Source organism: Sinocyclocheilus grahami, unplaced genomic scaffold, assembly GCF_001515645.1.
Source record: "Sinocyclocheilus grahami isolate Dianchi unplaced genomic scaffold, SAMN03320097.WGS_v1.1 scaffold471.1, whole genome shotgun sequence".
In the NCBI taxonomy this organism is placed as follows: Eukaryota; Metazoa; Chordata; class Actinopteri; order Cypriniformes; family Cyprinidae; genus Sinocyclocheilus; species Sinocyclocheilus grahami.
Window position 1 is genome coordinate 722,327 of NW_015505650.1, and position 15,325 is coordinate 737,651.

The window sequence follows — 15,325 nt, forward strand, 5'->3', positions numbered from 1 at the left end:
TCCACGCAATTCTAAAAACTTTCAAGTTAGTTTTTCTCCATTTGCGCTCAAGACTACGAGTTTTTTTTTCTTGAGAGAATGGGTATTACTGTTGTACCATGGCGCAGTACGTTTTTCTCTAACCTTTTTCAATTTGATGGGGGCAACAGCTTCTAATGTATTAGAGAAGATAGTGCCCATGTTGCTAGTTATTTCGTCTAGTTCATGTGTACTTATTGGTACACAGAGCAGTTGAGATAAATCAGGCAGGTTATTTGTGAATCTGTCTTTGGTGGCTGGAACAATAGTTCTGCCCGGACGATAACGCGGAGCCATATAGTTAATATTAGTAATACGCAGCATGCACGATACAAGGAAATGGTCAGTAACATCATCGCTTTGAGGTATGATATCTATATCAGTAAGATCAATTCCATGCGATATAATTAAATCTAGCGTATGATTAAAACGATGAGTGGGCCCGGTGACATTTTGCTTTACTCCAAAAGAGTTTATTAGGTCAGTAAACGCAAGTCCTAATGCATCATTTGTATTATCAACGTGAATATTAAAATCTCCGACAATTAGCGCTTTATCAACAGTAATCAATAGGTCTGAGAGGAAATCTGCAAATTCTTTTAGGAAATCTGTATACGGCCCTGGTGGTCTATACACAGTAGCCAGAGCAAGAGATACGATAGATTTCTTTTGCATATCTGACAGTGTAACATTAAGCATTAGTATTTCAAATGAGTTAAACCTGTATCCTGTCTTCTGAGTAACATTGAGAATATCACTATATATTGTTGCAACACCGCCGCCACGGCCAGTCTGACGGGGCTCATGCTTATAATAGTAGCTTGGTGGAGTAGACTCATTTAGACCAATATAATCATTAGGTTTTAGCCAGGTTTCAGTCAAGCAGAGTACATCAAAACGATTATCTGTGATCATTTCATTTACAATAACTGCTTTGGGTGAGAGTGATCTAATGTTTAGGAGCCCAAACTTTAAAAATGGTTTTTGTTCATTTATTTTAAATTGTTCTGGTTTAATCACGATCAGATTTTTTCTAGATCCTGCATTAAATTTATATTTTGACCTCACTATTCGGGGAACAGACACAGTCTTTATAGATTGGACAGCGCAAGTACTTCTATCATTTAAGCGGGTAGAACACAAGTCCTCAGGGCAGTTATTTGAGATTTGACTTACTAGTCACATGGAGCGCAGCGTCCTGGAGATGTTGTCCGACATGAGCTCCGCCCCGACTCTGCTGGGATGCAGACCATCAGCGCGAAACAGCCTAGGACGCTCCCAGAAAAGATTCCAGTTATTAACAAAGAGCAGTTTCTGTTCTTTACACCATGACAATAACCATTCATTTAAAGCAAAAAGCCTACTGAACTTTTCATGTCCTTGTCGATACGTGGGAAGCGGTCCTGACACGATGATCGTCGTCGCGGGCGATGTGCGGCGCACCGTCTCGATCAGGCTCCTGAAGTCCCTCTTCAGCGTCTCCGTCTGCCGCAGCTTGGTGTCGTTAGCCCCCGCGTGAAGCACGACCGCTCCGGGGCTCTCGTCACCCTTCAGGATAGCGGGTATCTGCGCAGAAACATCGAGAACACGAGCACCAGGGAAACAGTGAGTGTGCACCTTACCTTCAGCTAACGTAGCACGGACGTGCCGGACGATGGAGTCTCCGATGATCACAGCGTCGCGTTCCGTCTCGCGGAGGGGAGCGAAGCAGTTCTGGGTGGAGATCTCGAAGACCGGAGGCGGCGGAGGGGGAGAGGTCGTCGCCCGGGACCTGGCTCGTGTCTTCCGCTGCGGCTGCACCCAGGGTCCGTGGTGTCCCGGCGCTGGAGTGAAGGACATCTGGGAAGATCGCGTCCTGGGTGCACCGGGCCTGTGCAGAGAAACACACGGAGTAGAGGTGGTGGGAGAGTTAGCAGCGCGCTGTATACTTACCTCGGACTTGTGAGCGTCAGCCTGGGATGTTTCCAGCGCGGCTCTCCGCGCTCTCAGCTGGGTCTGCTTTGCCACCAGGTCCCGGATCTGCTTCTCCACGGCCTCCAGCTCGACCTGCACCGAATGCAGCTCGAACGTGTCCTCACCTGCACTCAAAGGTAGACACACATCCGCCATTAAAGCAAGTAACAGTGAGTAAAACAATGGTAATGTGTGTGAATAGAGTATTAGTGTAAGCGAGATTAGCGGCAACCATGCTGGCGATGCTAGCGGGCTATATGCTAATAGCGGACTCGGAAGTCAAAAATAGAACTAGTGCTAACAAAGCGCTCTGATTGTTTTTGTTGTAGAATATGATAGGAGATATATTCGCACGTTATAGAACTGAAAAAGGATGGTGTATAAAATTGATTTTAAGATAAAAAATGGGACGACAAAGAATTAACTTGACGGAGCTCAAACTCAAACCACACGGCAGCAACAAACAGGAAGTGACATCTATACAAATAAAAGAAAGGTTTGAAATGACATGAGAGTGAGTAAATGATGACAATTTTTGGGGTGAACTATCCCTTTAATGTTTTTATCATTATTGTTATTGTTATTATTATTATTAATTAAATGATACTCTAAATAAGAAACTAAATCTGCAAGGAGGTGGTGGTAAATGTCTTCAGTCGATTCGTTCAAACGGTTGATTCATTCAGGAATGAAGTAAACGGCTCTCTCGATGAATGGGTCTTTGAATCATTGGTTCACACGATTCGTTCAAACAGCTGATTCATTCAGAAACTAAACACGCTGTGCTGCTCGGAGACACGCAACAGTTCTGCTGTGACTTTAAAGGTAATATATTCTTTGCAAAATTGAGCAAAAACACATAATATTGTGTTTAAAATATAACACGATATCAACTTCTTACTGAACTGTTGTATAAAATCGCATTTAAACTTGTGATATTCGGGTCAAAAACAGCACTCGTGTAATAGCCTACTGCTCTCCCTGCTTGTGTGATATCGATATTGTATGATATAAATTAGACAAAAACACATATAGGGGCATTTTTTGCACCAATATCTTGAATTTTAGGGCATAACTGCATTTATGGAGTTGTTGCCCTGCATTATTTGTCAACAGTCAACTGTATGAAATGTAAGATGATGTACAGGTCTGGGGGCGGGGCCAGTGCGTTAACTGCGTTAAAATATTTTAATTGCATTATTTTTTTGTAACTAATTATGTAAGTTAACACGTTAAACTGACAGCCCTAGTTTAAATATATCATTACATATTGGTATTTTTCTAAATTTGCACACTTTTGGACTAAAAGCCCTAATGGATGCTGTTTAGTGAAGATCTGGGAATGCAAGTAAACCGGAGCAGACATAACTGAATATGAATGTGTGGTTATTCTGTTCAAAATATCAAATATCATCAATGGATGCTTTTGTACGGAGTGAATGTTGACAATAATAATCTGAGGCTGTTGATGATCTTTGCAGGTTAATTAGAACTGAAATTAAGACTTTACATTATCATTCAAGCATAGGCGGAAATCACGGGGGGTCAGGGGGGGACAGGACTGATCTGATCTGATCTAAGAACCCCATCTGAGGGTTGTCCCCCAAAAAATATGATTAAAAACCACGCTGTGTAAATAACAATGTTTTATACTTTAAACAACTTTGTAAGTAAAACAATGCAAATGGGGCAAAAATGCGTTTTAAGTTTAGAAATATTTTGAGTCTCCCCTCCCTTGCCTCGCAGTGCTTTGGTCCAAATGCCTGCTTTCCTCTTTTACATCACCTTTTGCCAATTGGGCTACTTTAACACTGTTGCCGCGGTTTGTTTTTCATGTCCGCGGGTTGAAGTGACCCCAATAATGTGATATGTATCCCCTGGAATGCAAATTTTTGCGGAGGAACCCTGCCAAAAAACGTGTATTTTATCCCCCGGAGCGTAGTTTTGGGCTAGTTTTGAGTAGCAGTTGGGCAGGTTTTGTTGCAAAAACCTGGCAACCCTGCATCACCTACACGCACACACACACACACACACACACACACACACACACACACACACACACACACACACACACACACTCACTCACACACACACACAAGTCTGGTGAGAGAGAACAAAGTCAATAGTTTCATTCACTTAAACATCAGATGAAGTGATTATTTTCTCTTTAATACAGGTGAGAAAGAACAAAGTCAATAGTTTCATTCACTTAAACATCAGATGAAGTGATTATTTTCTCTTTAATACAGATGATGCCAATGTATTTTTCGATGAGTCCACTATGATTGTAATAATAACGTTACCTGCTTGACGGATAGAAATGTCTACAACGGACACGAGCGCTGTCGCTGCGCGACCACAACAGCTTGAAGTTGTCTGTTGTCTAATTTGGCACGGTCTCCCTGCTGCACTAATAGTAGTGAGGCTTTCCACTGTGTATATTTGTCCTTACAAGTACAATTTTAGCTGTATTATTTGTGTCCCCTTCAAAAATTGCTCTTGAGAAATGTTATGTTTATTGTCCCCCCTACAGTTAGACAAAATTTACGCCCCTGCATTCAAGCATGGTGAATGAACACTGGGATATCAAGTGAAGTAAAATGTTTGTGGATCTGTGACCTATAACACATTATGAGGACATTGATTGGCTTCTTTTCTGTTTGAAGTCATTCATCATGAGTCTAGCGCTCTCAGCAGGTTATGATTGGTTGAATGGTAAGCTCACATCTAATTTGCTTAAGAGTACGATGGACCCACACGGGAGTAGAGAGCTCAAAGAAGACTTCAGGAAAGTCTCAAAACACACACACACACACTCAAAGCAATTCACACACAAACAACTTAACAGTACTATTAATACTGTAGTCCTCTGATTTCATTTTTATATAAACTGACAACTGAGATGCAAAATAGCATATGATGCATTTGTATAAAACAAGACAATAGTAGACTGTATTTTCTGTATAATCGTATTGATGAAGGAAAGGATCAGTGAAGGGAAAGAAATGGGGTAGAAGGAAGAGGTGTGAAGGAAGGGACAGGATAGAAATATGTTTTCCTGCAGATTCCTCCCGTTTCTCAGAAGATTAAAGTAGCCTGTCTGAGGTTCTCCCAGCCTTACAGTGGTGTGTTCTATAGCGTTGCTATTGACAACGGTCATTATCAGGAAATAGCAATGTTGTGACTGACCAATCAGAATCCAGTATTCCTGAGAGCTGTGTAATAAATGATTTTAATATATGATGTGGAGGCAAAGAACCAGTCAAGGTGAAGAGAGATATTGTGCGTGTGTGAATTACCTGCATCTGTGCAGCTTCTCTCGACTAATAGTGAAGATTTGAATATAATTGCACCAGAAAACATAATTTACATTTACATTTATTCATTTGGCAGATGCCTTTGTTCATGTATGTGTGTATATATATATACTGTATACTACCAGTCAAAAGTTGTTGAACAGTAAGATTTTTAATGTTATTTAAAGAAGTTTTTTCTGCTCACCAAGCCTGCATTTATTGATGAAAAAACAACCCAGCGTTAAAAATGACCCAGCAACTTAGTTACAGAAAAACTACCTAGCACCTGAGTAAAAATATTATAAATAACCCAATAAAATGACACAACAAGCTGTACCCAGCATATTTTAGAGTGTTGTGTTTGAAAATGTTTAACTGTATCAAAGGGCAACACAATAAAAATAATAATGTCTAAAAACACAGATTACATTCTGACATTGATATTGAAATTAATCTCCTCAAGCACCCCACAGAAGTGATTGTGAACCTGAGACTGGATCTGTTAACCAGTTTATCTTTCTGATTGTGAAGTTTCTGTTTATCTGAGCTGTAGATCCTGAACTGAGAGACTGAAGAGTGTCATTGTTCTCTACAGGTTGAGGGGTTGTGGAGTCACAGATGAAGGTTGTGCTGCTCTGGCTTCAGCTCTGAGATCAAACCCCTCACACCTGAGAGATCTGAGTCTGTCATTTAATAAACTAGGAGCGTCAGGTGTGAAGCTGCTCTCTGATCTACTGAAGGATCCTCACTGTAAACTGGAGAAATTCTGGTAAGATTATATAAATCTGTCAGCATCCTCCTAAATTTAGCTCCTTTGTTGATTATGAACAAAATGAAAATCAAAACTGTCATAAAGAAAGTGTCCTGTCACAGTTAATTGAAAGGATGCTGTTTTAATCTTCATTACATTCTTTCCAAAGTTTTTGACACAATTGTAAAATACTATAAGATATTATAGGTTGAGTGGATGATCTAAAAACAGCTGCTTTATATCATACAGATGTGTGTTGATGATTTGGGGTATTTACAAAAGAATTAAGCAGTTTTGACATGCTCTATGATATTAAAATTAACCTCCTCAAAACACATGTAGAAGCAGGTCTGAACTGAGAGATGTTGCTGTGTTTGGCTGAGCACTCATTGAGTAGCTCGCCAGTGTGTTAGATTTCTCCATTACATAAAATAAATACGTTTGACCAAAGTTTTGTTGGCAAAATAATTTATTGGTTAATTTAAGGTAGGATTGTAGCACAGTTGTTCAGTGGTGATGTTAGCTTTCAGTCTTCAAAGAATCTTAAATCCTTCTTAAACTTGGTTTATTCATCTGTAAATTGGTTTGGTCTCGTGCGACAAAAATGTGATCCAGGTGCCAGCAGAAGTGCAAATTGACATTGCTAGACTGCTTTTCTCATGTACATCACATTTTTTATAATTTGAGCGAACAGCGAATATTGTAGGCTATATGGATTCATGTACATTCACTTCACTATTTCAGATGTTTATGAGACTAACTTTCATTTCAAGAGTTTTGTTTTGTAAATTATGAATGAAAATATTTTAAATATACTGCATACATATTATACAAGTACATATACTGTAAGTAGTAAAAAAAAATTGAAAAAAAGAGAAAATAAAAATCCATGAATTTCAGATCCCTTATGTAGTATTTCTATAATAAATATGTACAGATGGTCAGTGAATTAAACAGAAATAAATATTATATTTTTGTATTTAATATACAACAATTATGTTACTTAAGGTTATATTCGTTAAATTTTAAGATGTTGATTAAATATTATTGAATGGTCATACTCTGTTGTTTGTTGGGTGAACACGCAAACTAAACAAATGTAAAGAAAGACTGTATATTTCTTAAATTTTGAAATAGTGAGATGTAATAAGAGCTGCATACTTCTTACTGTAGTCTTTGTCTTGAGTTGTAACTGAGTCGTCTTTTAATTAAACATTAATTAAACATCCTCGTTTAATTAAATATCCTCAATAGAAAATTTGTAATTTAATTTTGACTACATGATTCACCAAACTACTACTAAACGTCATTTCAGAAAATAGTACAATAGTAAGACTATAAATGCACACGCAGTCAGCAAGTCACAACAGTGCTGTGCAGGAGAAAGCATAGTTAACCAAGGCATGTGTAGGATTTCTGTCTTCAAAAACAGAAACCATTGAATCTGTGAGCAGACACAAATGAACATTGAATCTCTGCATTCCACCGGAAAAACTAAAGGTTCTCCTCCCCAGCCATCTGCTGTCGTAAAACTACATACAGGGTCAGCTCAGTGTCTCAGCAGTTCCTGTCCCCTCGCCTTATCTTCTCAAGAGACTCAAAGAAAAGCACTAAGACCGCAATAACTGACCTCTGCATCTGAACTCATTTAAGCAACAGAACAGCAGTGGTGTCTCGTGACTGGCTTCAGCATAAATATACTATCTAATAACCAACAGAACAAAGTACCTGGTATCTGGAAATGTTCCAGCGACAGACACTCCTGGACCCCATGACCGTTTAACGCATAAATTGATAGTCCGATAAACAGAAAGCAACAGATTAATAGCTCCATGTCCGAGCGAGAAGAATGGCAGATCTCCACCCGTGACAGTGTCATGACCTCAGGACATCTCCCCTCTTTCTCCCTGCATTCCAAAAGGGGGACGCATCCTTTTCTTACTTTCCAGAAAAAGCGCGCGTTTCTCCTGTCACAGACAAAGAAACAGAACTTACACAGACAATTCATAAGACAATCATTTAAAATCATTTAAAGTATCGGAGCAATATACTCCCAAATAATATGCTTTCTGTTTGATGCGTTATTGAAACCATGATATCTTAATCTTTGCCTTTTAGTAAATAAGATGATTGTGTATGCAAAATACCTGTTATTTGAGCTTGAATGAAAGCTTATTTTATGAGAGAAACTTTGGTATGAATAAGAAGTGGGAAATATGTATGATACTTGCATTAAGAAACTTTATAGAAGTATTAACAAACTCGTCGCAGAGATATTTCCCCACATGATAAATTGAAGCCTCATGTTAATGTATGCATGCTCTGCCTTGCAAGAAGTCGATTGGAAGATCGCGCCGTGGGACGGACTTATGCCGTGGATCAAAAACCCAATGCAAGACTTGTGCGCTTGCTTGCTTCTTCGCCTTTCGCCGTGTTAATAGCACTCCAACCTGTGCTCACACGCTTACCATCAAAGCGATCGGTCATCCAAAACTCAAACACTTCAGTTGAAACTTCGTGATTGCCAGAGATCTTCAAAAGCCTAAAGTCTTGCAAACTTTTCAGAAGGACTGCTTAAGCCTTTGCGTCATCAAGAAACCAACCAATCTCCGAAGAGAATTCCCAGAAACCACATCATCCAGACGCCCGACCAGTAACCAATCAAAAGCCGGGATTCCCTCAAGCAGCCAAACAAGGAAATATCACCCAAACGCAAGTAAACTAACAAAATCTTCTATCTGCTGAACTGGTGCCGAGCTAATTTTAAGCAGTAAACATAGGCCAAGTCTCTGCTTTATGAATTTTCTCAGGTTGCAAGTCAAAGAACTGTAGCGAATGTCTTGCTAAAACTTTGGGCTTTCCTCAGAACTCCGTTAACATAATTTCCCTGAACCTTTGTGTGTATGTGTGTGTGTGTGTGTGTGTTTTAGCTTAGTTTAATGTAATCTAGGATAGCCAATAAATTCTTGTTTCATTTATAAAGAATCATTGTCTTGCGTTGTAATTTTAATATTGAACCTTGCCAAGATCTTGTTACCTAGACTCAGATCAGAATCAGAATCAGAATCAGAATGAGCTTTATTGCCAGGTATGTTTACACATACAAGGAATTTGTTTTCGTGACAGAAGCTTCCACAGTGTAACAGAATGACAGTGACAGAACAAAAAACGCAGATAATAAAAATAAAAATAGAACAAGTAAATAAGGAATAAAAATATATAAATTGACAATTGTGTGTGCAGGTATATTACAATAGACAGTTTTTTTTGTATGTACAGGTACTGTATATTATGTGCAAATTTGAGGTGTAGGCTGAGTATGAGTGTTAGATAAATAAGTGTATGAGTGAATAAGGTTCGCCAGATGGATGCTCGGCAACGGCGTCCTGAATCCGCGCTGTCTGAGCTTGACAAGCGCGCCAGCTCGCTTACCCCGTCTGCGCGTCCTGAAGCGCTTAATCAGCGCCACAGCTCCCCCGACAACAATGTCCAGCAAAACATCCGAATAGTCGAAAACCGGTGAAATATCGGGTGGTGTGTACTTCCAAATGTCCAGCAATTCGTCTCTGGTGAAACTGATTGCAGGGATATAACTAAAGACAGGACAAACTAACAAAAACATAAAAACAACTGCGGAGCACGCCACGGAGGCAGCCATCAGCGTCGGCACCATCTTAAGCTCGTTGCTTATAACTTATCAAAGAACGTATTACCCATGGCCAGGGAAAATACAAATATTCAAATTGTTAAAATATACTGAGGTTAACGTCTCACTGGATGACCATTGATAAAGTGTAAACTATCAAATTGGAATTCAGTTCTAATCAGGTTGACTTCGAATTTTCAGATTCGATTCCATTCAAAACCTGAGCTAGAATAATAATGATTAATTCCCTAAGAAAAGTAATCAGACATTTACATATGGTGGAGAATATAGCTGGCAAAGATTTGACTTAAAAATTAATGACACCAAGATATTATGGTGAATCTTGTCTATTTTTATCCGTAAGTATAGATGAGACACAGAGAAACAGAATTTTGTGAGTTATTGTACCTGTTATTATAGCATACCAGCATGTTGAATGTTTGAATGTGCAACTCGGGTTGTTTAAAAAATTTAACTGCAGTAAAAACATTTAAGAATTGTCCACCGAGACAAAACTAAGTCGCTCTAAAGCGCATGAATAGAGAAGCGAGCGTGTTCCTTGTGTTTTTGTCTTTTAAAAGGGCCTTCAGAGCTTGATTTTTATAAGTGCGTGTTCCACTTCCAAATTCAACTCTGCTATTCATCTCCCTGGTTTGAGAATATCAGATTAGCTAACTGATAGTTCTCTGCCATTTAATTCACTAAAAATCTAGTGAACTTGAAACGCGGAGCTCCATTTTTTTTATGGGAGAAATGTAAAATCTTGATCAAGTGAAATTGTGGTTAAATCCACGTGCGTTTTTGTCTGTATAAATATGTGCTGATATCCACCGAGATATCAATGACAGTGAATTAATTGCAGTAAATCTGTACATTAATTTACCTCACTCAGACAAGTGGAGTGTTCAGCTATAAAGATAAGAATCTAATGAGTACTTTTTGGTTGTTCGGTGTGGGATGCGCTGACATCTCCGTGATGTACTTAAACTGTGTATAACCATCGACTGTGTGTAGTACACGTTAGTTATTGCAGGGTGCGTTGCCATAGTAACGGCCGTAACCCGGAGGTTCGAAGAAATCCTTTCCGGAGGTAACTTTCAGTCCGTCAGCGCCATTTTTGAGCTATTTGTAAACAAATAGCATGAGCTAAGCTAACTGAAGCTAACGCTTTTGCATTGGAGCATATGCAAAGCTAGTAGCATTGAAGGCTAGCAGTTAGCACGTAGCATTGTGTGGTCTTAAATACAGTGTTTTGAAGTGTTGATGTGACCTAAACGTGTGTATCTGAATCCTCACACTAGTGGGCTCTTTCACCTCATCAATCTATCTTTCATACTGATTTCATCCTATCTCTTGTCTTCCTCTCCTCCCATTGAAATGAACAGACAGATGCAAACTTTATAAACCTTATTGCAACGTGATTTTAGCCAAACGTCAGATTAGCGATCCCACAACTGGTTATATTCAAGTTTGTTTAAAGGCTTGTCCTCTTCCCTTCAGCGTGTTTACTCTTAGCAGTTTAAACGGCCATAGCTGTTGTTGTTTCGTTTCGAAAATTGATCCTGGTCATGTGATTAATTCAGCTATAACTGCTCTTATAATATGAATGACATCCGTAGAGATTACGAATTTAAGTAATTATGGATTTGAAATTTTTATTTCATTTCATAATTAATTACAGATTTGGAATTTACATTTCATTTCAAAATTTAATTTCAGTTCTTGCTTTCACATAGCAACAAATATCTACTGATTAATTTAATTATAAATTGCTCTTATAATCTAATGACAACAACATTAGAATTTTTAATCATTAACTATCAATAGGGCTCTGAAATTTTTAATTTCATCTGTAGCTCATCAGGGTTGGGTTACCCTGCTTCAAGGTAATTATTGCTTAATTTTAAATTAAATTGCTCTCATCAATTGTAATAATAACATCATTAAATTTTAACCAGGAAATACCATTTCTAACTTGAAATTCTAATTTCATTGGCAATTAAGTTGTGCGTCTACCCGTTAGGCCTTTTTTCCTCTCTCCTTCAGTTATTTAATTAACTCAGCTAAATTTTCATAAGTTTACCCGTTTGGCTTAAGCCTGTGAGTGGCAAAACCCCAAAAGGAAAATTAGGGTTTTCCTCAGCACTTAGGTTAAGTTAGTTTTATCCTGCTAACACAGCAAAACCACCCCCTAGGTGTATCAATTTAACAGCAGCACCACCCTGTCAAATTTTTTTTTTCTAACATTTGGGAGCAAAACTTCTCTTTCCTTCTTCTTCTTCTCTTTCTCAGCTGTTTTCTTCTGAGTTGACTACTGCGGCTGTTTGCTGGGATTGTGCCTGTGAAAATCATAAAGCAGAGATTTTTAGCAATTGAACAGGTATTTGTGAAACTTGAGAACGTTGGTTCAAAATTGTCTTCCATTTACCTTCCACTCTCTTGCGAAACCCTACCCAGCTAAGAGGACTGATAGGCATCCGCCAAAATTTGAACAAGCATCGAGGAACAATCTAATTGGTGGACGTTGTCAATCTTAACAGCTAAAAAACACAATACTGTCATTTTTATTGTTTTTCCTTCACCCGGAGGAATTTTAATAACAATCACAGTCCTGTGGTTTGTGGTATTAATAAATCCCCATTCCCAAACATCGGTTTAGAAGCATCCTTCTAAATCAAACTAAACCAAAAGTGAAAAGAGAAGAGAATTTAATTATACTCATTCTGCTACCAGAAAATGGTATTTTGTTGTTTTGTCTTTCACTCTCATCTTACCATTAACTTTCTTTCCTTACAAAAAAAACCCTTTCTCTTACAGGAAAATTGGAAGCAGCCAATTATTATTCTGTTCCTCGCTTTGTTTGTTACTTTTCTTTTCTTCCTCTGTTCTCTAGCTGTGCTACCTGTGTGTGCTTACTAATTTTCCTGCAGAGACTACAAATTAGAAGCACACCCACCAGAGGATCACAGTCACTGAGAGCTACACTCACCGTCAAACCACACTTGACATTGCACACTTACACCTCTGTTTTGCCTTGTTTGTTTTGTTTAGTTTCCTCTTCTTCAAGGTCTGTGTCAGTCTAGGTTCTAGATCTCCCTCACGCTAGCAGTTAGCACGTAGCATTGTGTGGTCTTAAATACAGTGTTTTGAAGTGTTGATGTGACCTAAACGTGTGTATCTGAATCCTCACACTAGTGGGCTCTTTCACCTCATCAATCTATCTTTCATACTGATTTCATCCTATCTCTTGTCTTCCTCTCCTCCCATTGAAATGAACAGACAGATGCAAACTTTATAAACCTTATTGCAACGTGATTTTAGCCAAACGTCAGATTAGCGATCCCACAACTGGTTATATTCAAGTTTGTTTAAAGGCTTGTCCTCTTCCCTTCAGCGTGTTTACTCTTAGCAGTTTAAACGGCCATAGCTGTTGTTGTTTCGTTTCGAAAATTGATCCTGGTCATGTGATTAATTCAGCTATAACTGCTCTTATAATATGAATGACATCCGTAGAGATTACGAATTTAAGTAATTATGGATTTGAAATTTTTATTTCATTTCATAATTAATTACAGATTTGGAATTTACATTTCATTTCAAAATTTAATTTCAGTTCTTGCTTTCACATAGCAACAAATATCTACTGATTAATTTAATTATAAATTGCTCTTATAATCTAATGACAACAACATTAGAATTTTTAATCATTAACTATCAATAGGGCTCTGAAATTTTTAATTTCATCTGTAGCTCATCAGGGTTGGGTTACCCTGCTTCAAGGTAATTATTGCTTAATTTTAAATTAAATTGCTCTCATCAATTGTAATAATAACATCATTAAATTTTAACCAGGAAATACCATTTCTAACTTGAAATTCTAATTTCATTGGCAATTAAGTTGTGCGTCTACCCGTTAGGCCTTTTTTCCTCTCTCCTTCAGTTATTTAATTAACTCAGCTAAATTTTCATAAGTTTACCCGTTTGGCTTAAGCCTGTGAGTGGCAAAACCCCAAAAGGAAAATTAGGGTTTTCCTCAGCACTTAGGTTAAGTTAGTTTTATCCTGCTAACACAGCAAAACCACCCCCTAGGTGTATCAATTTAACAGCAGCACCACCCTGTCAAATTTTTTTTTTCTAACATTTGGGAGCAAAACTTCTCTTTCCTTCTTCTTCTTCTCTTTCTCAGCTGTTTTCTTCTGAGTTGACTACTGCGGCTGTTTGCTGGGATTGTGCCTGTGAAAATCATAAAGCAGAGATTTTTAGCAATTGAACAGGTATTTGTGAAACTTGAGAACGTTGGTTCAAAATTGTCTTCCATTTACCTTCCACTCTCTTGCGAAACCCTACCCAGCTAAGAGGACTGATAGGCATCCGCCAAAATTTGAACAAGCATCGAGGAACAATCTAATTGGTGGACGTTGTCAATCTTAACAGCTAAAAAACACAATACTGTCATTTTTATTGTTTTTCCTTCACCCGGAGGAATTTTAATAACAATCACAGTCCTGTGGTTTGTGGTATTAATAAATCCCCATTCCCAAACATCGGTTTAGAAGCATCCTTCTAAATCAAACTAAACCAAAAGTGAAAAGAGAAGAGAATTTAATTATACTCATTCTGCTACCAGAAAATGGTATTTTGTTGTTTTGTCTTTCACTCTCATCTTACCATTAACTTTCTTTCCTTACAAAAAAAAACCTTTCTCTTACAGGAAAATTGGAAGCAGCCAATTATTATTCTGTTCCTCGCTTTGTTTGTTACTTTTCTTTTCTTCCTCTGTTCTCTAGCTGTGCTACCTGTGTGTGCTTACTAATTTTCCTGCAGAGACTACAAATTAGAAGCACACCCACCAGAGGATCACAGTCACTGAGAGCTACACTCACCGTCAAACCACACTTGACATTGCACACTTACACCTCTGTTTTGCCTTGTTTGTTTTGTATTCTCTTCTTCAAGGTCTGTGTCAGTCTAGGTTCCAGATCTCCCTCACCGCGCCAAAACATGTCTCGCACAACAGACTCTGTTGGCCACTGGGAAGACCTCGAGACATGGCTAAGTGTTGCAACAGACAGCCTCCTACCTAAGGCTGCTGAAACACTGGAGCATCAGACACAGGACCAGCTGGATGACAACATAGCAAACCTCATGAGACAAAACCCAAGTCAGAGCTACAGTCACAAATAATTAGCAAAGATCACCGGCTCCTTAAGCCACACACTCATCGCCACCATCAAGCTGAATGACAGGCACGCTGCCCATCTCCAGCAGGAGCTAACACGCACACAACGACGCATCAGGCAGCTAGAACTGGAGGCTCAGGAACGACAGGAAGGGCCTGATGAAGTGGAACAAGGCGCCGAGGAGGAGATCACTAGGCTAAAAGAGACCCTAGCAGCTACTACCCAAGAAATGGAACGAGGCAAGGCTGACTACGCTGATCTCTCCAACAAGCTACAATACGCAGAACAGCTCCTGGAAAAGGCAAAGGCTGATTTCAGAGACAAGAACGGCCGAATTAAAGCCCTTGAAACTCAACTGGATGAGTCAAGAAATTAGATCAGTCGCCTAACACAACAGCTGGACTACATCAAAGAGAAGTCCGACAGCATCAGAGAGAAACTCAGACATGCCTACGAGCTGCGCCCTGAGCCTGCAAGGACC

General features: G+C 38.9%; 1 protein-coding gene across 1 annotated transcript in view; it reads left to right on the forward strand.

The window, feature by feature from the left end:
• Window positions 1-15,325, forward strand: part of LOC107553362 (NACHT, LRR and PYD domains-containing protein 12-like) — a 117,199-nt gene that overhangs the window by 17,224 nt on the left and 84,650 nt on the right. The window contains exon 8 of the mRNA XM_016235569.1: window positions 5,863-6,036. Within this exon, the coding sequence (XP_016091055.1) occupies window positions 5,863-6,036 (174 nt within the window). The remainder of the gene's footprint in view (window positions 1-5,862; window positions 6,037-15,325) is intronic.